We start from the raw sequence: 23,356 nt of genomic DNA, 5'->3' as shown, positions 1-23,356 counted from the left end.
CTGTCAAGACTTAAAAGAAAGGAGAAAGAAACGTATCTCACCCATTCCAAAACCAAGGCCTCATCATGGTCTGCCGCAATCAGAATATCATGAGTACATATTTTGGCTCTCTACATACTATATACTCCTGTGTATATAGTGCAGTGGTGCTTAAATGATGCCAGCAATGTAATAAAATGTTCTCCTTAGCCAGCATGAATTAAAGACTTAATTTTTCAAAAAAATTATCACAAAAGCTTACCAACTGGCCAATTAATATCCAAAAATGGCTCTAAAGCAATGACGGGGAATAGGTTTCAGCTCAAGGGCCACATTCTGTCACAAGCAACTTTTTTTTTGGGGGGGGGGGGGGGTGAGAAGCAAAACCAAGTGGAACAAGAAATATAACACTGCACCTGTTGGTAGAACATGTTCCCTCACTCTGTTCTGCCCCCGTTCTTCCCTTTTCCAGTTCCAAAAGGACCTGTATGTCAGTGATTGTGTGTCATTTGAATGCACCTAAAATGGCCACCACTTGTAGTAAGCTACATTCCAGCCATACAAATGCCAGAGGCTTCCACAAAGCCCTATTTCTCAAGGCAAGCAAGAGACGTGATTGCAGTTCAAGGACACTTTGTAGTCAGGCAAAAGCACTATAGAGAGTGGAGTAGGACTGGGGTGGGGTGTGGCTTGAGGAGAGTATCTTGGGACTGAGGTTCTGGAGGACCAGGAGCTAGTAAAATGCAAAAATATCACGTGTATATGTCTTTAGTTAGATACATAGTGTTTGTGGGTGCCAGACTCCCCTACATTCCTGTGTCCAGTAGGTGTTAGAATTGAAACAAGGCTTAGAGAGTTAAACTGGATGCCAGACCCCTAATCCCTGGACCCAGTTTACCATGCTCAGGAGATGGTCTGGGAGATGGGCCATTAAGAGAACAAAGGAAAGGTAATTGGCCATTAAGAAAGTACAGCTTCTGGGCCAGACTCAGAGTTAGTTAGAAGACAAAGGCAGAGTTTGAGGTAGTTTTTTAAGGGTTGGCTGTGATGTGACCTAGAAGAAAAAATGTTGCAGGCTGAAAAAGGCAGCAAGCTGGAGAGAGGGTTGGAGCACATATATGTGTAAATAAACCATATATCACAAAGACACCACAGTCTCCGCTGTGCCTCATTTCCAATAGGAACATGAACCCTGTGTAAGTGCCTGGAACCCCCGTAATCTTGCACCGTTTGGAGATTAGGGTGGCATGTAATAGTAGTAAAAAATACATGGAGGCAGGATGGGAAACTGTACCTCTGAGGCTTTTGGACCTGAGTCCCCACCATCTCTCACTGTTGCCCATGCTTACTGGGGCTGGTGGGAGCTGGACATGTTCCCCATCCTTCTGCAGACACTGTCCTGGCATATAATCACTGGGGCTAAGGGTGCCATTTGTTCCGCTCTGCTCAGGAGGGTGGGTAAGTATGTTTTGGCTCTGAAGAACTGAATGGTTAAAGAGAAATCATCACAGCTGATTTATTTCGTTTTGGAACTCCGTGCTGAGTAGGAATTGCTCAGCAGTGAACATTATTTCCCAAGAGAGATTCACTGGGATAATGCAAAAGTAGTCTGGTTTCTATTTTTTAAATTAAATCCCAGTAACAAATACTATTATTTAGAGAGTGGATTGGAGTGAATAAATACATGGAGTCCCATTGGAAGAGAAGAATATTATCTTAGAAAGCAGTGGAATGAAATATTCCACTCATTCCAAACTCATGCTTTTCAGTATTTTATAACAAAGTCAGAAAAAGGCTTGCGTGTGCGTGTCAGCAAGCAAAAAGATTTTTGTCTGACTTTTACTTCTCAACGGAGACGGAGTTGGACATGGATCATGCAACTTTGCAAATGGTTTTGGAGCAGCTGGTGGAACAAAACAATAAGCTGAATTCCTTCTCTAAAACAGTTGCCAAACTGGCAATTTTCTACATCAGGCCAAGCTATGCTTTGTTCTGCTTTGCTCTCTGAAGTCATAGGAGCTAGAGTCAGTCTTGTGCAGCAGAATAGAAAGGGATCTCCTCCCCCCCCCACCCTCTGGTTCCATTGGTATCTGGGTTCTTCCTACAAAAGCCTGATTATGTGCAGGCCCACTTTACAATGGGTCATGTACAACTAAGCTTTACTCAGAGTAAGCCCATTGAAATTAATGGAATTGTTAACCATGTTCCTTAATTTCAGTGGGTCTACTCTGACTAGGACCAGCATTAGATACAATCCATGGTATTCCCTCCCATAGCTCCACCCTCATGAGGGAACTGTGACAATCCTAACAAATTAACAACTCAGAGGTTTAGTACCATATTAAGGTTCCCTACTCCTTGGTATCCTTCCAATAGAGACATAACACTCCCCTCTAAAATAATACTTGCATAGAGTATATATAAGAGTGTTGTAAACATTTACACAATGCTGTACAATAGTTGAATGGCAGGGAGCGATGTTTTATTAGCTTTATCAGCTTCCCAATCTGTGTGTCTGTTCCAGAAAAGGCCGCCATTCAAATGCTAAAAGTACATGTGCATCCAACATTAACTTTGCAGCTGGAAAAAAGTAACAAGTGAATATATTGTTGATCTAAAGCAGGATTCTGCCTGATGTACTGGCAGCTGTTATGTTGGTTGTGTGAAATGAATTATTTCGTACTACTAATTATATATAGAATCTGTTTTTCAAATCACATAGGGGTATTCTTTCAGTGCAATGCCTTGCTGTAGGATTAAATTCAAAACCGAAGTCTCAGAGAGTGAGGACTCCACCTCTGAACTCTTAGTTTGATGATTTCTTCACTTTCTTCTTGAATGCATGTGTTGAAACTTATTCACATAACAAATTTAACAAACCCATGTGCAACAAATAGATCACCCATTAATTTATGCAACAAAGTCCTTTCTTGGTAAAGATTTTGTAATGAGTGAATCAGCCTTCAGTCAGACCTGAGATAGTAAATATTACTTTTAGTAAATATTGCATTTCTAGATTTTATCACTGGGACCCACAGCTCACAAATAGGTTATAATTTTCTTGAGGATTCATCTGGCAAGTTAGTTACCGTAGCTATGCATCGTCTGTGTTCATGATCTCATCCCATGTGAGCCTAACATTACATCAGAATTGGTCCTTTGCTAATCTGCTTATTCCCTGAAGCAAGATTTTTGCCCTTTCAAAAAGAAACTGTCCTATTGTAATGTGATCATGACTGTTTTTGTTATCTCATTTTAAAATCCAATTATCCCTTTAAAAAAAATCTGCTAAGATTGTAGCTTTATTGTTTTATAGAAATTCTATCTCAGTAAAGTCTTTTTGAAAGGAAGGAAAAAGAGACAGACGTAGGCATCTGGGTACAGACTTGGATTTTACGTGGTTATAAAAGTCATTTGGTCTCAGAATAAGTTTGAGGGTTATAAATTGGTGCTCTGTCTCGGCTGTTATAACATGAATAAGATCACAGAAAATTGTAGAAACATTTTTCTCTTTTAAACAAAAAAATTGGTCCCTGGAAGTGAGGGAATTATTTTATTTTTCAAAACAAATGTCTAAAACTCAGAAGAGAGTCCTTTCCAGGTTTATCTATATCCCACATTTGTGGGATTTTGTGTCCCTGAAATGTTAAGATGCTATAGCAATGGAAATATCGGTATATATATATAACTTTACACTGTGCTTTACACTGTGGTAGCGGGACAACAATGAGTGGTCAGAGGAAGAAGAGGGAGCAGGCTGAGGTGTCCTAGTGAGCAGGAAGAGGCTATGGCAGAAAGCAGTGCAGCCAGAAGCTGAAGAAACCAAGGAGTCTCCTCCCTTCTCTTTGAATTTGTCAAATCTTCTGAAAGTCAGCCACATTGGTGGCTCTCCCTACCTCTCGTGGTTATGAATTCCACAGTGTATGAAGAAGCACACCCGTTTGTCTGTCTGAACCTTCCAACATTCAGATTAATTGGATGGCTGTGAGTTCTAGTATTATGAGAGGGATATAAAGGTATCCCTGTCCACTTTCTCTACACCAGGCATAATTCTATACGCCTCTATCATGTCAGGGGAGTTGTTCCATGCCATTGATCTGCATTTCAAAATCCGAAGAAGCACAAATCTGGAAGGATGGCTCTGTTTTGGTCCACATGTTGTTTCGCAAAGTGCAGATGAGGTAGATTCACTTTTAAATGTAAAATTAGTTGTTGTTTTTTCAACTCAGAATTCCCTGTTGAGGGGGAGGGCTTTACTGGAAGCCTTTTCAAAGTTAAGCACATGATGCCTTCTCCGTCACCCCTCCCTGTATGCTTGCTGAGACACTAATTGAACTCCAAAAGGTTAGTTGGACAGAACTTAGCTCTTAATTGTCCCCCTCAATTACACTGAGATTGTCAGGCTATAACTTTTAGGGCCAGTTGGGTACTATGTCATTGTGGGACTAACACATGATAATAACTTGCACTAAAATGCTATGGATTTATAATATACAAATCAGCTGCATGGGCATATCTATGCAGGCAGAAAGATGACATGTACCTGAAATTTGCACATTATGAACAAATGATTTCCATTTCTGCAATACCTGAAAGAAAATAATTTCCAAATCATCTGAAGTATGCTTAAAGGATTGTGTGAACAGGCAGACTATTGAAAATTTGGTAGACTAGTAAATTTTTGTGAGCTTTTTTTGCAAGGCTTGGTTATGCTTCCAAATAAAGTGAATATATGGAGATGTAAAAATAAATGGGTTACTACTGACACCATGACTCTTCATTTGGTACAGGAAGCATGTAATGATTCCTACAACTATCTGGATCTCTGAAGCTTTCCTTGGAGGCTACCTGGCACCCTGTTCCTGAAGCATCTGAAAAGATCCACAAGGTGTATATGGTGTATATGGATGATCACATTTCCGTATGGCATGTATTAGTGATGCGGGAGGTAAGCTGACTGCATGTGATTAGTTATTAACATGAGAGTTTGTTTTGGCTTGTGCTATCTGATACGGCTGATGAATTTGGTGGATAGCAAACAAGCAGCATATGTACTCCAGCCTAGAAGGATTTTATAGTAGAGGGCATTCCTTTTTTTTTCTTAAAAAAATGTTTAGGCCTACTCTCCTTTGGACTCAAGAAAATCACCATTTTTTAGTTTAAATTGGGAAAAATAAATACAGTAAATGGACAAAAGTACAAAGATTCACAAAATGTTTAGGGGTATGCGCCCCCCTGCGCCCCCCGAAAGAAGCACTGGTAGAGGGTAGTAATACTTAATGTAGAATCACGATTCATTTGCAAGTGTGTGGGGATTTTTAAGTGTACAGTTGGACACAAAACATGCAATTGGGGTGATATTGTGCAGCTGATAATAAACAGCTGTAAAAATGGGGGATGGGGAAATTGAACATGTTACAGGTGTTTGTTAAGCACTTTCATGGCAGGCAATGGCAGCCACAGCATGGACCCAAATTATATAAGGGCAGAATGCACTTTCCCCCCTATCCTTACAACAAACTGCCCAAACCATGTTAGAACACATTGTTTTTAGCCAGAACCTGCTCTTCTTCACCTTCATCTTTCAGCAGGTGATGTTGCCAAACTAAGACAGATTCATAAATGAGTTGTGGTAGATAAGAACTACTGATTCCTATGGAGAAACCACCACTGATAAGGGGGTCAGCAAGGACCAAAGCGCACACAGTTTCTTATGGGGAATTTATGTAGTTGGGAAATCTGTTTTAAAGAAACGCTGTTCCTTTGCTTGGGACTGAAAACAGGAGCAAAGAACCATGTCTTACAGCACCATCCTATAATGACTACTAAGCGGTTAACCCCATTGAGCTCAATGGAGCTTACTCTAAATGGGTATAGGATGGCAGACCTAATCCTTGCTTGCTTTTGAGTCCTGGCTGAATCCAATGTGTAAAGCTTTCCCTCTGAAATGTGCTACCAAATATTCCATCTGTTCTCTTACAATAGGAGCATTAAGTGCTTTGTATCATTCCATACACACGTTTTTAAATACAAAAGATGAGACTCACAAAGTGGTTATTAGAGTTGGGCCCCAATTAAAGTGAATGGGGTGTGTGTGTGATGAGCCATTGCTTATCCAAATTAGGAATACTGTAGACAGACTTCAGGCTTGCAGGATCTATTTTGTTTTCTACTACAACCCCAAGAACCACCAACCAGCACCTGATGCAAAAGATGCACTAAGAATTAAAGAACTTTGAGCCCAGGAATGTTCTTTGAATACTAGAAATAAACAAAGCTCACAGAAATCCCAGTCTGGTTACACCAAGGTTTCTTCTCCATTTCAGCAGTATAATTTAGGTGGCAGCAGCAACAACCCTGAATGAATTTTAATCTTTTTATAGCAAATAGTTATGATAATCAGATGCATTTCATTGGCTTTTAAAAATGTAACCTGTGAGCTAGTATGTGATTGTGGATGGAGTATCAGTACTAATCTGGGGTGCAGCTGATTTAGCCAAGTGGCTTTTTGTTGTTTATCAGACAAAAGCACAAATATTCAAACAATGTTCTGGAATTAAATGATTGGACTCAGCTGTATGGGACTGATAGGGCTCAAGAGAAATGAAGCAAAATTGAAGTTGATTCAGTACTGAAAAATACATCCAGATGAGGAATGGATTCTAACCACTTTGTGGGGCACCCAGCAGTGTTGTTCAGCCAACAATAAGGCTTGTATCAGTGGGAGGGAAGCAATTTTCAGTTATTTCCACCCACCCCCATGCCTGCTCTGACACTCTGTGGAACAGCCATAGCTCAATAATAGAGTACAATGTTATGCATGCGTGATGTCTTCAGGTGAGGTTGGGAATAAATCTTGGTGAGTCGCTGCCAGTCCATGTTGAAAATACTGAGCTAAATGGACCACTGGTCCATTCTAGATAAGGCAGGTTCCTATGTTCCTGGAGCCTTCAACTCTCTGGAGGCAGATTAAGGAGTGCGGGTGCCTGCAAAGGAAATCACTGTATTTTGTCCCTCTGTTTCATTGACAGAAGCTGAATAACAGCATTAGATACAACCCATTGAGTTTAATTAGGATGCAGCAAAAACACAACTCATTGCTGGGCTGGTTTAGTTAGCTGAATAGTTTGGAGTCGGAAAAGGCTAGGGATGTCTTGCCAATTTTTCACTGGAGACTGCAAGTAGTTTTCTGCTGACTTCAACCAACGTTGGTCTGGGTTGAACTCTTAACTCCCTGTTCCTGTAATAAGATGAACTCCTTTGACACCAGCGGTTTTATACTGAAGCTGCTGAGAACTGGATTCTGCACAGTTTTCTTCTGAGAACTCTGCTTTCTCCCATAGCCTGTCTCTCATACCAGGCTGCAACAAGAAGGACCCTGAAGGGGAAGATGTGGCTTGCATCCCGCCTGGCCAGAGCTTCTGCCTGGGTGAATTAACAGATTGGTGGTGGGTGGAGAGCAAGGGATGAGAAGGCAGGGATGTCACAGATGGGAAAGGAGAGCTATAGCTCAGAGATGGAAGAAAGAAGGAGATGTCTCTGTGCCATGATCCATCGGTAGTTGCATATTGGGGAACTTTTTTCCTTAAGCCAATTGTATCACAGAAATTGTGGCTGGGGTGTGGGGAGAGATTAAACCATTCTTCCCCAACCTTGTGCCCTACAGATGTTTTAGAATACAGCTCTGTTCAAGAAAGCAGTCTCTCCTTGGCAGAGAGGGTTCTGTGGTTTGTTGGGTGACTAATGCCTTTGTGACTCACTGGAAAGATTAGGAAGAAGGAGTTGGACAAAATAGCAGTAAATTGTAAGGGAAATTTGTAGGTCTAAATTGAAATAGAAGAAGAAGAGTTTGGATTTGATATCCTGCTTTATCACTACCCGAAGGAGACTCAAAGCGGCTCACATTCTCCTTTCCCTTCCTCCCCCACAACAAACACTCTGTGAGGTGAGTGGGGCTGAGAGACTTCAGAGAAGTGTGACTAGCCCAAGGTCACCCAGCAGCTGCATGTGGAGGAGCAGAGACATGAACCCAGTTCCCCAGATTTCAAGTCTACCGCTCTTAACCACTACACCACACTGGCTCTCTCTGTTTGTAGTTGTGGAGGCTCCCCATTGATAGTTTTGCTTACAATACATGGTTCTGTTTGTTCAAGTAGATGTTTTGTTTTATATTTTATATTTTTGTATTATATATCTTATATTGCCTGTGCTGTATGATTATGTCATGGCCTTTGGCTAGGATAATAAACTTACTGAACTGAACTGAGTACAGCTCCTATAAACCACAGCCAGTATGATCCATGGTCAGAGATGCTGGGAATTGTGATCCAAAACATTGGGAGGGCTCTTGGTTGGGAAAGGATAAGTTAAACTTTCCTCCCTGTGCACCGCAGTCCTGATGGAAGTCGTCCACTCCCCAGGCTTAGTACTTACCATACTAGCAGCAGCAGCAGCAACCCAGATGTAGTTGCCAACATTTAGTGTCTGCTGTAGTTTGACTCCTAGATTTATCTCTCCTTCAGTTAAGCTAAGGCAGAGGGATAGGCAATCTGCAAGCAGCAAGAGCAGGCCTTTTGCTAAATCCCGACCCAGAAATTCTTCTAGGGATTGGAAAATGTCACTTGACCTGCTCTTGCCTATTGATGGGAAAAGGCTTCCTTGGTTGGCCTCTTCTGCTTCTGCCTTTACTAATAGGTGGTGACACACAAGTTGAATCCCTGCCTGATGTCCCTTGGCTTAAAGACTGTTATGGGGTCAAGTCTTAACGCAGAGGAAGTTAGTTTTGTGAGGGGGGGGGGCTCTGAATCTTTGGAAGGGGCTCAACCGAAAAAACCTTCAAATGACGTTGAGTAGGAAACAGTTTTATGCCATTTTGAAGGGAGGGGAGGAGGCAGTTTGAGGGATTTTTCTTTTCTTTTTTTTAAGCTCAAATATGTTCCCCTGGAATGTAAAAGGCAAGTGGGTAGGGATGCCAAAAGGGATATTGTTTTATGGATTTTGGTTGGTGTTATTTTTACCGATCCCCACACCTGAGAATGTTGTTATTGTATAAGTTTTAATTTGGATGTCTACTCTAAGAGCACGGAGTTAATTTTAGCGTTTAAGCCACAAAATCTGGCCTAGGCATTCAACAAGCCTGTAGGGCTTTGCATGTATAAAACTTAATCTTTTGAATGGACTGACCTTTTTGGAAGTAATAAAGCTACATGGCTGGCACCTTTGAAATGAGTGATTACTGGAACTGAGTGAGTCAAACTTAAGCCGAGTTATTGCACCTGCATGGATGGGAAGGGACAAAGTCCTTGTGCTTTGAACTAGTTAAATATAAGAAATGTGGGCAAGCATCCAGTTCCTGAGCAGAGAGGGAAGGCAAGAAAAGGATTCACAGCAGAAGAGCTGCTAAACATTAACTTGCCATGATGCCCAGGCTTCTTGGGGGAAAGTGTGGCCCGCATAGTAGAGCAACATAGGTACTACTTATGCCTGTGACCTGTCACTTTGCTGCATTAACTCAAAGGGTGTGGCTTGCTACAGTGGTTGGGAGGGCCTGTGGAAACTGCTATTCATGAATTTATAAAGCTGACAATAGTCCTTTAAGAGGATTAGGTAGTCTGATGGAGCCATCACAGCCCATGATGTACAGTCACTTCTCCTTGTCTCATTATTGTGTCTGGTCAGACAGGTTTTGCATGTTTTCTGTACCAGTCACAAGTAGCCATAGTTCATCATGCCATCTTCCATTCTCTTTCTCTAGCTTTAGTATCTGAAGAAGTGTGAAATGGTATCTGAAGAAGTGTGCATGCACACGAAAGCTCATACCAAGAACAAACTCAGTTGGTCTCTAAGGTGCTACTGGAAAGAATTTTCTATTTTGTTTCTAGCTTTAGTGTTAGTCCAGAATGAGGATGAGGGAGAAATGAAGTCTGGTTTTGAATTTAATGTGAACCCACCGTATTTGCACTTTCTAAATCATTGCCAAGTCATATAGGTCACAGCTCTCTGTGAAAAGTCACAGTTCTCCAAATTTTGTAACACTGTTCTCCAACCAAATAATGTGTACCAAGACATGTATATTACGTAACATTGTATGTGTTTAAAAATTGTATATTATATGTGTATAAAAATGCAGATATTCAAGAAAATAACATACAAAATATGCTATTTTAGGGAAAATTGCTTGCAAAAATGCATATGTCAGGCAAAAATTGCATACAAAAATATTGGGAAGAATCTACACTAAATTTTTCATGAGGACTTAAAAAAAATCACCATGATCAGAAATGTGGAGAACTGAACTTAAGACTGAAAAAATGAGAGACCGAGAGAAGCTGAAACTGAGAGATAAATCAATATCTAGGTCTTTCAATAAAATAAGGGAGCAAAGCAAAACCAGGGAAGGCTTTCTAGCATGACTGTCGCTAGATAGTAAAGACTGTCGCTACCACCCTTAGGCCCCTATTTGCAGCATAGACTGGTAGGGATGAAGACTGCAAGTATTGAAAAATGCAGGCGCCAGATAGACATTTGGCATGGAAACTGCTCTCGCTGGGAAGTGCTGAGAGTTTTGGCTTTGAATTAAACAAGTTATGAGCCTTGGAAAATCCTGTACTGGGAATGCAATTTAGACTTTATCCACAGAGCTTGTCAGCTGTACGATTTAAGTTGTGCATGCATGCATAGCTAAACTTATTCTCCAGTGCAAATTATGGACAGAAGGACTGATACCTTTCTCTCTAGAGGAGGGATGGGGAACCTGTGGCCCTCCAGATGCTGGCATGGCCAAGGGTCAGGAGTGATGGGAGATGTAGGCCAGCAACATCTGGAGGGCAACAGGTTGCCCACCACTGCCCTAGAAACTGCAGTCAAGGCAGTACTACGTCCCTATCCCTGCACCAACTGCAAGGGTGGAGTTGCCAGTCCGCACGGCAGCCATGGCTTCTCATGGAGAGTCACAGCATGCCAAACCTAATCAAGAATCAGTGTGAATGTATGCAATCTAAATAAATAAGTAGTAGAAATAAATTAACTGGTAAATAAATGTGCCAGTTTGGGTGGCTGGGTGGTGCTGATTCCATTTCCACTTTTTGGCCCAGATGTGCACAAATGGCTTTGGGTTCCTGGCCTCCCTTCCTGTCATTTTGGAGACATGTAAGCAGAGGAGGGGAGATGTAGCAAGCTGACTTTTTGCAGTGGGTCAGCTTAAAATGTCACACCGTCATTTTCTTACCTCTTGATGCTGGATGCTGAGCTGGGCTTCTGAGAGTCTGCAGCATTCTCTGTTTTATAGCATGATAACATGTCAAAGGCTCACAGTAAGATCAAAATCACCAGTGAAATTGCAGGACACACTTCTGTTTAAGCATCTGTCACTGAAATGTGTGCAAAGTATTATGTCCACATCAGTATTTACATGCCATTGCGGTTCCCAAAATTATGCCCTTTTCTGTAATGCCTCAATTGGCTCTCAGTAACAATTGTTTTATTGTATAATTTTTGTAGCTCCCCAGACTAATGTAGACCTCCTCCCTCCCTCACTTCTTCACCGTTTCTAGGTCAGGACAGGTGCTGGCTCCTGGTGGCGAGGAACAGGCGGCAGCCCTCGCGCTGTGAGGGTCTGGAGAAGTGTGTGTGTCATGGTGCACCTTCGTGCTTCAGCAGCTCCCGCCACCATGCCCTGAGGGTCTCTTCACCGAGGGAGAGACGGAAAAGGCGAGAGGCAGCCTTGCCTTCTGGGCGGACAGCGGCTGGAGGGCGGCTCCTCCGGCAGGACGGAGGCTCTGGGCAGCATGGTGGAGGTGGACGGGGGCGGCGAGCTGATGCGGGAGGCGCCGTGTCCAGCCTCCGCCTCTTCCCTGGTGCCCTCCAGAACGTGGTGCCGTGGTGCCCTGCACCACTAGCCTCTATGGCTAAGATGCCCCTGAGTAGATAAATAGGTACCGATGTGGCAGGAAGGTAACCAGTGTTCCCGTGCGCTCTGGCACTCATAACAGTGTCTCGTTGTGCCAGAAGCGGCTTAGTCCTGCTGGCCACATCACATGACCCAGAAAGCTGCCTCTGGACCAATGCCGGCTCCCTCGGCCTGAAAGCGAGATGAGCGCCGCAATCCCAGAGTCGTCTTTGACTGGACTTAACCGTCCAGGGGTCCTTTACCTTTAGCTATTTAGAGGTATACTACCTCTGAACATGAAAGTTCTTTTTACTATTGTATCTGATAGTGAGTTTTATTGGCTAGCTGAGTTTTATGTAAGTGGAGCCATGGAAAGGTTTGGGTGGGTAGATGGGACATAGGTTGCCCTCTTTCAGAAGCATTAGCTGCTACTTCTGGTGCAGTGGTGCTTGGGATTCAAGTGGATAAGACTGGTAGAACTAGGGTGGCTTTAATGTATATTGGCATTTCAGCCCCCAAGACCTGCCAGAATGCAGCCTTACTAATTAGATCTGCCAAGGAACACCTAGTTGACATTCCTAGCTGGTCTCAGAGCAAGCATTCTGTAGGAATACTCTAGTTCCTTACCTTTTTAAATCTGTTACAAAACCACTTCAGAATCAAAGAGAAAAACACTCAAAGTGCCAGAAACCATTTATTTATTCCAAATTGAACGTTACCATGGATTATAGCAAATCTTTGAAAATAAAAGCCCTTACTTGCTTTTTTAAATTGAAAACTTGCAAAGTTGGACTATGGCCAGCCTCCCTGGGGTGGGAGTCCTATAATACTGAGGTCATGACACGTGACATCCCATGCCTGAGCTCAGAGACATTCAAATTGTATTCCTACTTAGATGCTGGCAAATGTTTCCTTCTGACTTTACTTTCAGAATAGGGAAAGAAGCTCTGATTTCTTTGCTCTCAACTGCCGTGGTAATTACACAGTTGGCTTTGGTTCCAGCAATTTTGCAAGACATGTATGTGCTTATTGTTACTGTTTTCCCTAGTAGTTCTAGGAAATGGATAAACCAGAGATATTGAAAATCCCAGTTCTAATCAAGTAAACATTTCAGATTACCAGATAAGACTATATTGTGTTGTTTTTTTTAATCTTGCTCTCTCTACAGTGCAATAGCTGTTATCATAGACTCATTCTAAGCTCTTCCTACAAGCCAATTCGGACACTTCCTTTGACCAAGGGCATTTGAGAACAAAGAAATGAAATGTCCTGTTCCCTATTTCCCTTCCCTTCAGAAGTTTCTTGGAACTCCATGAGACCAGAAAATACCTTTGATAAAATTTGAGTAAATTAGTGCCTACAAATAGTTAAGGGTGGATGATCCTGTATAGCCAAAACATTAAGTATAGCCAAAATAATATAGATAAATTACGGTAATGCATTTTAAAAGAGGAAATGGTCATCTGTTTAAATTCTGGCAAGTTTTCATAAAATTTTGGCATAGTTAAATCTTGATAAAATATAGACAATAATACTGATTCAGTTATTTGATTAATTTGAGGTTGTGTGTGATTTTAGAGCCAAAAGAAATTTATCTGAGTAAGCTCAGGTCCCCTAATGAATACCCAGTATGTCTGTTAAATCAATTTAGCAGAGCTAATAACTGGTGCTTCAAAATGCTACATCGTAGTATTTGTTAATTCCATTTTTACTTGATGAGGCTGAATGGACATCCTTATTTTCTGCTAGGGAGGGGCTGCATTGCCAGCAGTGAGCAGACCAAGAACCAATGGTGGGTGGAACCAGAGACAAAAGTATTTTGGATTAACTAACCCAGAATAAAGAGCACCCCGTCTCAATTTTCGCCATGGCTATGTCACATTGTAATACCCAATTCTGTGCAAATCTGCTCAGAAGTCAGTCTCAGGTCTGATGGGGTTCACCTCAAATAAATTATACTGTAAAGGTAAAGGTAATGGGACCCCTGACCATTAGGTCCAGTCGTGGACGACTCTGGGGTTGCAGTGCTCATCTCGCTTTATTGGCTGAGAGAGCCGGCGTACAGCTTCCGGGTCATGTGGCCAGCATGACTAAGCTGCTTCTGGCGAACCAGAAATGCCGTTTACCTTCCCGCCGGAGCGGTACCTATTTATCTACTTGCACTTTGTGCTAGGTTGGCAGGAGCAGGGACCGAGATTCATTTTTTTTAAAGAAATTTTATTATTTTCTACAATAAACAACAAATGCAAAATACATCATACAAGAACAATTGACATAAAACAAAAAAAGAACAACAAACACATTAAAACAACAACAATAACAGAAAAAAGACTTATACATACCTACACAGGAACATTAACTGAATAATTGTTTAATTCTAGTTTCAGATCTTATCTGGGGGACTTTCCCCGTTCTCTCAACTGCGTTCAATACTAATATACTTTGGTAACTTTGTAACTATTTCTTATCATTCACCATTATTCTTAATAAAGTTTCAAAATACTAGCTAATCATATATATTCCATTATGTATATATATATATATATATATATATATATATATATATATAGGGACCGAGATTCAAACCGCCGACTTTCCGATCAGCTAGCCCTAGGCTCTGTGGTTTAACCCACAGCGCCACCTGCATCCCTAAATTTTATTATTATTATTATTATTATTATCATTATTATTATTATTATTAACTATTATACTGTATTATACTGGAGATTTTTTTAACAGACCAGTGCTGCTCCTGTTGTGGGAACACCTAATTGTTGGTGTTCACAGCGTGTGTACAAACTCTTTTCCTTTTTCTTAATTCTGACATACTTTATTTAATCATCTTTATGTGATGACCACCAGGCTTTTAATGCTTGAAAGAAGAGAAAATTCATGTTTTTTCAACTTGAATGCAACTTTACTGTGGAGTCTAGATCCATCTTGATTTGTGGTGCCCTATAACTGAGCTTTGGATGTGTTTTTTCAAAGTAGAACCCTTTCCTCGCCTCCAGATATTTTATTTCTTAGAAACAAATCATTGTGTCATTATCTAATCATTTCCACTGCAGTCTTCCAAATATCCACTCAGAAGTCAGCCACACTGAGTTTAACTTTCCTGATTCCTGTGCCTGCAAGGATAAATTTTATATTGTAAACTGCCCTGTTATCTTTGGATGAAGGAAGGGCAGCATAGAGATTTAATTAATTAAATTTAAATTAATTAAATTTTATTTTTAATACACCTGTTTTGTGCAAGAGCAGCTCTGCACGTAAGAGCTCTTTTTAAAATAAAAATACTGCGAACCTGCCTTCTGCAGCAACTGGTGGAAAAAAGCAGGCATCATCCTTTGCTTTGAGCTTATAGAAAGAAAGTGAGAATTGTGGGTGCAACAATAGATGGCACTCAGCAAAATGTCACTGCACAAAAAGCCCACCCACACAATACACTTCAGTGCATCCACTGTCAGGTAATGTGTGATTTTATATTGGATTTTCTCCCCTTTTTGGATTATCCACAGACTGGGAAAATCTGAATTTAGCAGGGGGAAAGTACAGGCTCCCACTTGGATGAGGAGGACATTGTGTGGGTGCTGCAATCAATCAATCAATCGAAAAGACACAAACTGTTTCAAATCCATATTAAACGCCAATATGGATCAGCCTTTGGCATAGCTGTCAGCTTTTCCCTTTTTAAAAAGGAAATTCCCTTATTCTGAATAGGGTTCCTCGCAAGAAAAGGGAAAAGTTGACAGCTATGGCCTTTGGGCTTTTCCAGCATTGCCAGGAACATCATTTTTTATTTTATTTTTTTGGATGGGGAAGGTTATCATCCAGCCTGGAGAACTCAAAGGGCTTACTATCGTTGTGTGACATTTTAGCTGGTCCTAACGAAGGTATTTCCCTTCTGCTACTTTTGCATTTCCTGTGTTACTTTTTGGGAAGTTTGATTCCTTATATATTCATGGGTCTAACAGCATTTCCCCATGTGAGACTTCCTTAACGTAAATGTCTGCAGTGTATGTTTGATCTCTGCTCTGTTGCACATGAACCATATTTGTGTGTGCCACAGCCAGTGTGAAAAAGCTGAATGGCACTTTCAACTTCAGTTGTGGAAATGCTCTCTTTCCCTCCCCCTTTCCGTCCCTTTAACTACGAACCCCTGTGATCATTTGGAAATAGTCGTGGCTCCAGACTAATTGGGTGAAAAATAGTTTTCAGGTTTAAAAAATGACAGAGACCTGTGGAACTCTAAAGACGAGCACATTCCTCTTTGCTGTGCCTTTTGCTGGCTAGAGCCTGCTACTTCATCAGGTGCATTTCTAGCCCTGGTGACTTTTTGGAGCTTGAAGTACCATTTCCTGTTGCCTTGGGAGATGTGCTTATCCCTCTTCTTCCCCTTAGCAACACCACTTTCCATGGTGAGCAGCACCTCCCCTGGGGTCATTCCGATTTAATGATCCGACATGTCCAGATAATAGAAGTTTAGCTAACTAACCCCCTCGCCTGCCCCCTCCTCTCTCCTTTGTCCGGGCGGGGAAGCGGGAGGGAGCCCCCCTTTTCTGTTTTGGCACCTGGTGCCTATCAGGAGACGTCAGATAATCAACTTCAGAGGCTTAGCTCCGACTTAGAGACGCGGAGTGCCAAGAGATTACTTGATAGTAATTCTTTCTTTATTTGAAGCCCCGAAAGAGAAAGAATTTATGTGGCACAAGCACAAACAGGAAAGCCCTGACACCACCCCGTGTGTGTGTGTGTGTGTGTGTGTGTGTGTCGGGGCGGAGTCTGCGCGCCTCGCTCGCTCGCTCGCTCTTTGTGGCCGCGCAGGCAGGCGGGCAGGCGGGCGGGCCGGGGCCGCGGAGCGCAGAGCAGAGCAGAGCAGCAGCGCCAGGCGGAGGGAGAGGAGCCTTGGCTGGTGCGAGGGGATTGGGAAGGAAGAGCCGCTCGCTCGCTCGCTCGCTCGCAGGACCCACCATGCCCCTCCAAAGGGCCGGGAAGAAGGAATCTCAGGATGAAATTGCTTTGGAGAGCTAAAATGGTAATGAACTCGCCTTCTTTCTATTTTTTTAAAGGCTTCTCTTTTAGGCAGCGAATCCTCCTTTCAGGACCGGATTTACTGTTCTGAAGGGAAGCTGGTGAGCGCACATTTCCTTCCCTCTCTCCCCCTTGCTGGCTCTTCAGGGAGCAATTTAAAGTACATCTTTTTAAAGCCTTTACTGCTGTTGCTGCTCAGTGTGAATCGCTATTGTTGAAACGATGCTTCTCTGCAAACTAATGAACTTTTCTGTCCCTGCGCTTTGGTGAGGGAAGGAATATGGGGCGGCGGGAACAGTTAGGAAAGGAAGCTAGCTGGATAAACTTTTTGATAAACGGGGGATATTTTCTTCCTTGGTCAGCCACAAAGAGCTGCTTTAATCTATATTAATCAACAGACCCAGAGGTTTGTTGCAGAACAGATTTCCAATCCAGTTTAAGAGATGTTATGATCGTTTTTCCTCTCAGCCTTCTGGCATGTGTGACTTAAAAAACAAGCAAACTTTGGTGGACATCACTAAGACGGATAACCCTTGCACATCCTGAAAAAAATATGTTTTAAACAAAAATCCTGACATAGTCTAAGATCATAAATGAAGGTTTTCTGTAATTTAATTTTCTGTAATTTAAATGCCTGTTAGAGGACTATCTGTAAACGTGCAGCTATCTCTGCAGTAGTAAAAGTAATGATAATGCTAGTTGGCGGTAAGTTGGGAGCATTTCCTTGTGAAAAGACATGGTAAAACTATTTGAAATATGTGCAGTCCTAGCCGATTGTGTGTGGTGGGGATGGGGGGAAGCTAAGTGGAAACTCATGGTATCCTGATACCACAGGCGAGAAGAGCTTGCCAAGTATATCCCAGAGACCAGCCTCCGTTGGCAAGTATCTTGTCTTCCTCTGTGATAGTTGCATTTTGCTTTGCACCACTTGTGCTGTGCAGTGAGTCCTCAGCAACAAGTTCTGCAGCTGTTGGTGGAAACAACCTGTTGTTGTTGTTGTTGTTGTTGTTTTAAGTCAAGCGTTTGTTTTCTTCCTGCGGCAGAGCTCAATTCAGGATTGGGGTGAAGAGGTAGAGGAAGGCGCAGTTTACCATGTCACCCTCAAAAGAGTGCAGATTCAACAGGCTGCTAATAAAGGAGCAAGATGGCTAGGGGTGAGTAAAAAAATAAAAAAATAAAAATGTCAGATTGGCATCTTGTACAAATGCTTGGTGGACTTTGGAGTCCTGGTTGAAAGAGCTGAAGTCCAAGTGTACTGTGAAATGGTGCCAAAGCCTGATTTTAACATTAAAATTCTTGCTGGTTTCCTTTTGCATTTGGTTCTTCATCTCTGAGCACAAGACCTGAAATTTAAGAATTTGGGTGAAGCTTTTATATTCGATGCAGCTTTTACACACACACACACACACACACACACACACACACAATCACCACCATTGTAATGCATACAGGGATTTAAATTTGGGTTTCTCGTGTGTGTGTGTGTGTGTGTGTGTGTGTGTGTTTTAGAGGGGGGAATAGCTCAGTGGTTGTGCACAGGCTGTGCAGAAGGTCCCACGTTCAAATCCTGGCATGTCTAGTTGGAAGGTTCTTTGATGGCAGGGCTGGCACAAAGCTGCGCCAGAGACTTTAGAGAGCTGTTGCCAATCCAAGGAGACTATTCTGGGCTAGGTAGACCAAGTGCCAGGTGTAAAAATGTTCCCATTTGTTTTGAACTGGATACTGCAGCATTCGCCAACCTGGTGCCCTCCAGCTGTTTTATACTACAACTTCCATCTGCCCCTGCCAGTGAAGGTTGGAATACAATATTCCTCCAGATAATGATGTTGAGAACACACTGATAAAGCCAGGGAGGCATTGGCCTTGCCAGTATTTATACAGGGAACTTCTGAGCTCCCCCCGCCATGCAACCCCAAAGAAGAGTGGATATATGTGTAACTTCCTCTGTTATTTCCATATTGCAGAGTTGGACATTTTTAGTTGTGCTTACTGTTACACAACTGATGTGTAGAAAAGGCCACTCTTCTGTAGAATATTCAAGCCCGTAAAAATGCACAACTACATTGTGCTAAGCCTTATATGGCAGGAGGTGGGGACTCCAGTTCCCATCAGTCTCAGCTGGTATCGCTAATGGTCAGGGAGGATGGGGGTGGAGTTCAGTGATATCTGAAAGAGCACCATGCCGGCTGCCCCTTAGGTTTTCTATCTCTGCTCTACTGGATTTGGTGAGAGCTTGTATTAAATGACAGCTTTCCGACACCAACCATTGTTCTGGTAAAATGTTTCTTACCCTTTGGTATTAACAAGGCAGCCACTGCATATTGCTACTCTTCAGTTATCCTGATGATTTTATAGAAACTGAGAATCTACCCAATGGGATCGGTTGCTTTGGAATGATTACTACGGCCCTATCCAGACAGGGCTGTAACTGAGTAGAGCCTATGCACAGTGGAAGAAAGGGATCCTATTTGCCATGCCCCAAGTGCTCCACCCCTGTACCCACCAGACATGCTGGATGTCCATGCTCAACTAAGGGTGTGTAAGACTTCCCGGTACTCATGCAGAGAGGCAGCCTTGTGCAATATGTGCATGTAGTGCCCATATTAGAAAGAGGTATCAGATTCATGAATGACAGCCGCGTCCGTCAGCCCCAGTCAGTATTGCCAATGCTCAGGGATGATGTGAGGCTTAGTCCAACAACATCCTAAGGGCCACAGGTCCTGCATTCCTGCCACAGAGTGATAGGTTATATAGAGGCACCGTGTCTGGATGTGGCTTACGTTACATTTTACAGTGAGGCTTGAATTTTTCCCATCTTGGTATGTGTTGTTGTTTGTTGAAATGCAATTTTGGTTTTCTTTTGGTATTTTTATTGTCTTGTCTTGTAAGGGTTTAAAAAGCTTGGTCGCTTTCAGCTGTCTCAGGTGCCCATCTCAGAAAAAGGCAGGCAAAAAATAAATGCAATGATACATATTTAATCACTTGGAAGTTGCCTTGAGTGCAGTATAGCATAAAGTCGGTTTAGAAATTCTAAAAATAAAGATTTCCCCCCCCAAGCATTTGTTTATTGTGAATATTAAAAAATGCGTTCTATGGGAAAGCACAACAAAAATTAACTTGGATTTTCAGTTCTGTGCATCTTTCTCTCTCCTTTTTAACATCTCTACCTGATAGATATTTTAAGGAACATTGGAACTTAAATACAATCCTTGTCAGGTGGACTACGTTATGAAGCAGCATGGCCGGGCAATATTAGCAAGTTCCCTCCAGTGCCTCCAAGATAGTGCTGGGAATGTCCCTCTCGTTTCATATTCCTAAGAAGCACACAGCGTTCTCAGATGAACAGATGACTTCAAATCTGCTTCCTTTGCAGTGGCAGGTTTCCCATCTTTGCCTCCTGCTTTTAGTAGGGATTGCTGGGACGGGGGGGGGGGGATAAAATATTTGAATATTTGTCACAGAAGACAGCTTTTGCTGGGGTAAAAGGCCATTGAGAGTGGCACTCTGTCCTGTAGCAAGAGTTTAAAAATAATAATAATACAAAGGAGGGAGACTGCTTTTGTCTGCTTTAATTCGGAGTTCTTTCAGAGCACAGGAATGTGGATCTGGTTGAGCATCAAGGGCCACGCTAGAAAGGCATCTTGAAGCAAAGCGTGGTAGCTAATTTACATTCCAGTTATTGAACAATAGAATTGGCATGGACATTGTAGAGAACTAGTCACTGACAGTAGATAAATCTAGTCTTGAGACTGAGCCTTGAATCCAGCTTTTTTGTGTGTGCTGGAGAATTGAAGCCATCCACCCCAGTAGGCTTCCAAACTGTAGGCTCAACAACCTATCTTATAGACGTTGATAGGGACTGTGGAAGGAGAAAGTGGATGATAAAACATAAGGTGGGTTGTGGAAGTACCTCTGCTCCTTGCATGCAGTCAGAACGAGATAAGTTGCATTTCTCCTGCTTTCATGGTGACAGGATTTCATAGGAACACGGGAAGCTGCCTTAAACCAGGTCAAGCCATTGGCTCACCTAGCTTTCTATTGCCAACACTGAGTGGCAGGGCTTCCCACAGTTTCAGCCTTTCTAACGCTGCATGGAAATGCCAGGGATTGTGTTTGGGACATTTTGCATGCAAAGCATGTGCTCTGCCACTGAGCTGTGACCCTTCCAGTGTTTGCTAAAGCAGAGAAAGGAGCCCAGCATGGCCAACACACTTGTGAACTGGGGGGGGGGGGATATAATGTTTTCTTTTCAGCTGTGGCAGCAATACTCTTAGTTGGCAGCAGGAGTTGCTCTGCATAGTGCACTCTTTCTAAGCAGAGATGCATTTGCTCATGTGGGTTCTATTTCATGGTCCTGGCAGTGACTGCGACCGAACTGGAACCATGACAGAAAGGGGAAGACCAGTTGGCTTTGCATGTATAGTATATGATTCTGCTTTGTGGAGAAGAAACTGTTTGCTTTCTTCAAAGACCTGCAAGCCCTAAACAGAAAGCAGGCGGAATGCTAGTTTGTTGTTTTATTTTGGAACCAGTTTAATTGTCATAGTGATGAACTTGCACAATTAAAAGGACATGGAAAACATGCCGGCGGGGGGGGGGGGAGAGGAAGAAACCTCTTGAGGCATTGGAGAACTTAGCAGTGGGGTGCAGCAGCAGACTCTATGAGCTTGGAAGGGTACTCAGTGCCAGTAGGCTGGTTTTACCAAAAACAATTCTGGGGCTGAGGGATGGGAAATGAAAAGCCGGGCACTGGCAGCCTGATCACATCCTTTAATTAGGCTAGCCAGCGTGGCACCCTCCTCCTCGTGTGGGTGGACTCCAGTCCTCACCAGCCCCAACTTGCAGAGCCAATGGTCAGGGTTTATGGGAGTTGTAGTCCAGCAATATTTGAAAGGTGCCCTGCTGCCTACCCCTGAATTTGGACTGTGGACAGGGGAAGAGACTATGGATGTGCCCTCCCTCTCTCGGAGCTTGGCTATACTTCTTTTTTTAAATGATTTTTATTGGTTTTACATATAATCACATTACATAGCATCGTATCCTCTTATTTTATCTCCTTGGCACAACTAAGCCTAACAACTTCCCTCCCTCCCGTCTGATGGTTTACAAAATTAAACTTTACATCTTTACATTTCGCTTCATTTCCTATCCTTGTTATATCATTATCTAAAATATTATATTACTCAATCTGAATAGGTAGGAATTTCATTTTACAAATCTTCAGATAACTCTGCTAATGATGTTAATTGCTTACAGTTGTCTTTGAAATATAATATAAATTTATTCCAGTCCTTTTCGAATGCTTGGTCTCGCTGGTTCCAATGTGGTGTAGTGGTTAAGAGCGGCAGACTCGTAATCTGGTGAACCGGGTTCGCGTCTCTGCTCCTCCACATGCAGCTGCTGGGTGACCTTGGACTAGTCACACTTCTCTGAAGTCTCTCAGCCCCACTCACCTCACAGAGTGTTTGTTGTGGGGGAGGAAGGGAAAGGAGAATGTCAGCCGCTTTGAGACTCCTTCGGGTAGTGATAAAGCAGGATATCAAATCCAAACTCTTCTTCTTCTTCTTCCGGATTCTTCCCGTCAGTTTCGCCAGTTCTGCAAAGTCCCTCAGCTTCATCTGCCACTCTTCTTTTGTTGGTAACTCCTGTTGTTTCCATCTTTGGGCTAACAAAATTCTTGCCACAGTTGTTGCACATAGGAACAATTTTTTTCTTGTCTCGGTACCTCTCTACCCACTATCTATATATATAAAAATGTTACCATTGCGTGCGTGTCGGAGACTAATGTGCTCCGTAACCACTGGACCAAATCGCATCAAATTAGGACAAAGCGTAACATGACCATCAAGGAAGGATCTGGCATCATAAAAATTGGAAAAAACCACACCTGATATACCTAAAATACAGTGGAAACACACACAAAAAATTGCGCACACATTAGACACCACCAGGAAAATAATCTGCGCCAAAAAAACACACCCTGTCCGCCATTTAACACACCGCTGACACCCTCCCACCGCTGACAGCCTCCCTCCGCCATTACAGGCGCCTCAGCACCACAATCTGCGCCCTTCTATCGCAGCCGCTGCCGAAAGGAGGGTAATTGAAAGGGGGTGGGGAGAAGGGGCAGACAGAAGTTGAACAGGGGAACTTCTTCAATTTCACAAAATCATTGAAGGGGGGAACGGAAAAGAGGGTAATTGAAAACGGGGGGGGCACGAAAAGAGGGTAATTGAAAGCGGGGGGGGAGAGAAGGGGCAGACGGAAGTTGAACAGGGGAACTTCTTCAATTTCACAAAATCAATACAATCATTTAAAAAAAAATACAAAAAACCACAGCAACTAGCCTTGTCAGCTAGTACCCAATAAAAAATGCTTCTGGTTGTTTTTTTTAAACAAAAGTGTTTTAAAAATTTTTTTAGCTCATTATATATCATTTCCCAGAAACCTTTTTACCTC

General features: G+C 42.6%; 1 protein-coding gene across 4 annotated transcripts in view; it reads left to right on the top strand.

The window, feature by feature from the left end:
* Positions 1-4,880: 4,880 nt before the first annotated feature.
* Positions 4,881-23,356, top strand: part of RGL1 (ral guanine nucleotide dissociation stimulator like 1) — a 107,280-nt gene continuing 88,804 nt past the window's right edge. For 2 of the 4 annotated variants that reach the window (XM_033151170.1, XM_033151167.1), the window contains exons 1-2: positions 4,881-4,927; positions 17,941-18,051. In XM_033151170.1, coding sequence (XP_033007061.1) covers positions 4,883-4,927; positions 17,941-18,051 — 156 coding nt within the window. In that variant the 5' untranslated portion in view covers positions 4,881-4,882. Of the gene's footprint in view, positions 4,928-16,837; positions 16,902-17,937; positions 18,052-23,356 lie in introns of those variants that run through there. The other 2 variants (XM_033151169.1, XM_033151168.1) reach the window with 2 other exon arrangements.

Source organism: Lacerta agilis, chromosome 6, assembly GCF_009819535.1.
Source record: "Lacerta agilis isolate rLacAgi1 chromosome 6, rLacAgi1.pri, whole genome shotgun sequence".
NCBI classification, from domain to species: Eukaryota; Metazoa; Chordata; class Lepidosauria; order Squamata; family Lacertidae; genus Lacerta; species Lacerta agilis.
This window is presented reverse-complemented; position numbering and strand designations above follow the sequence as displayed.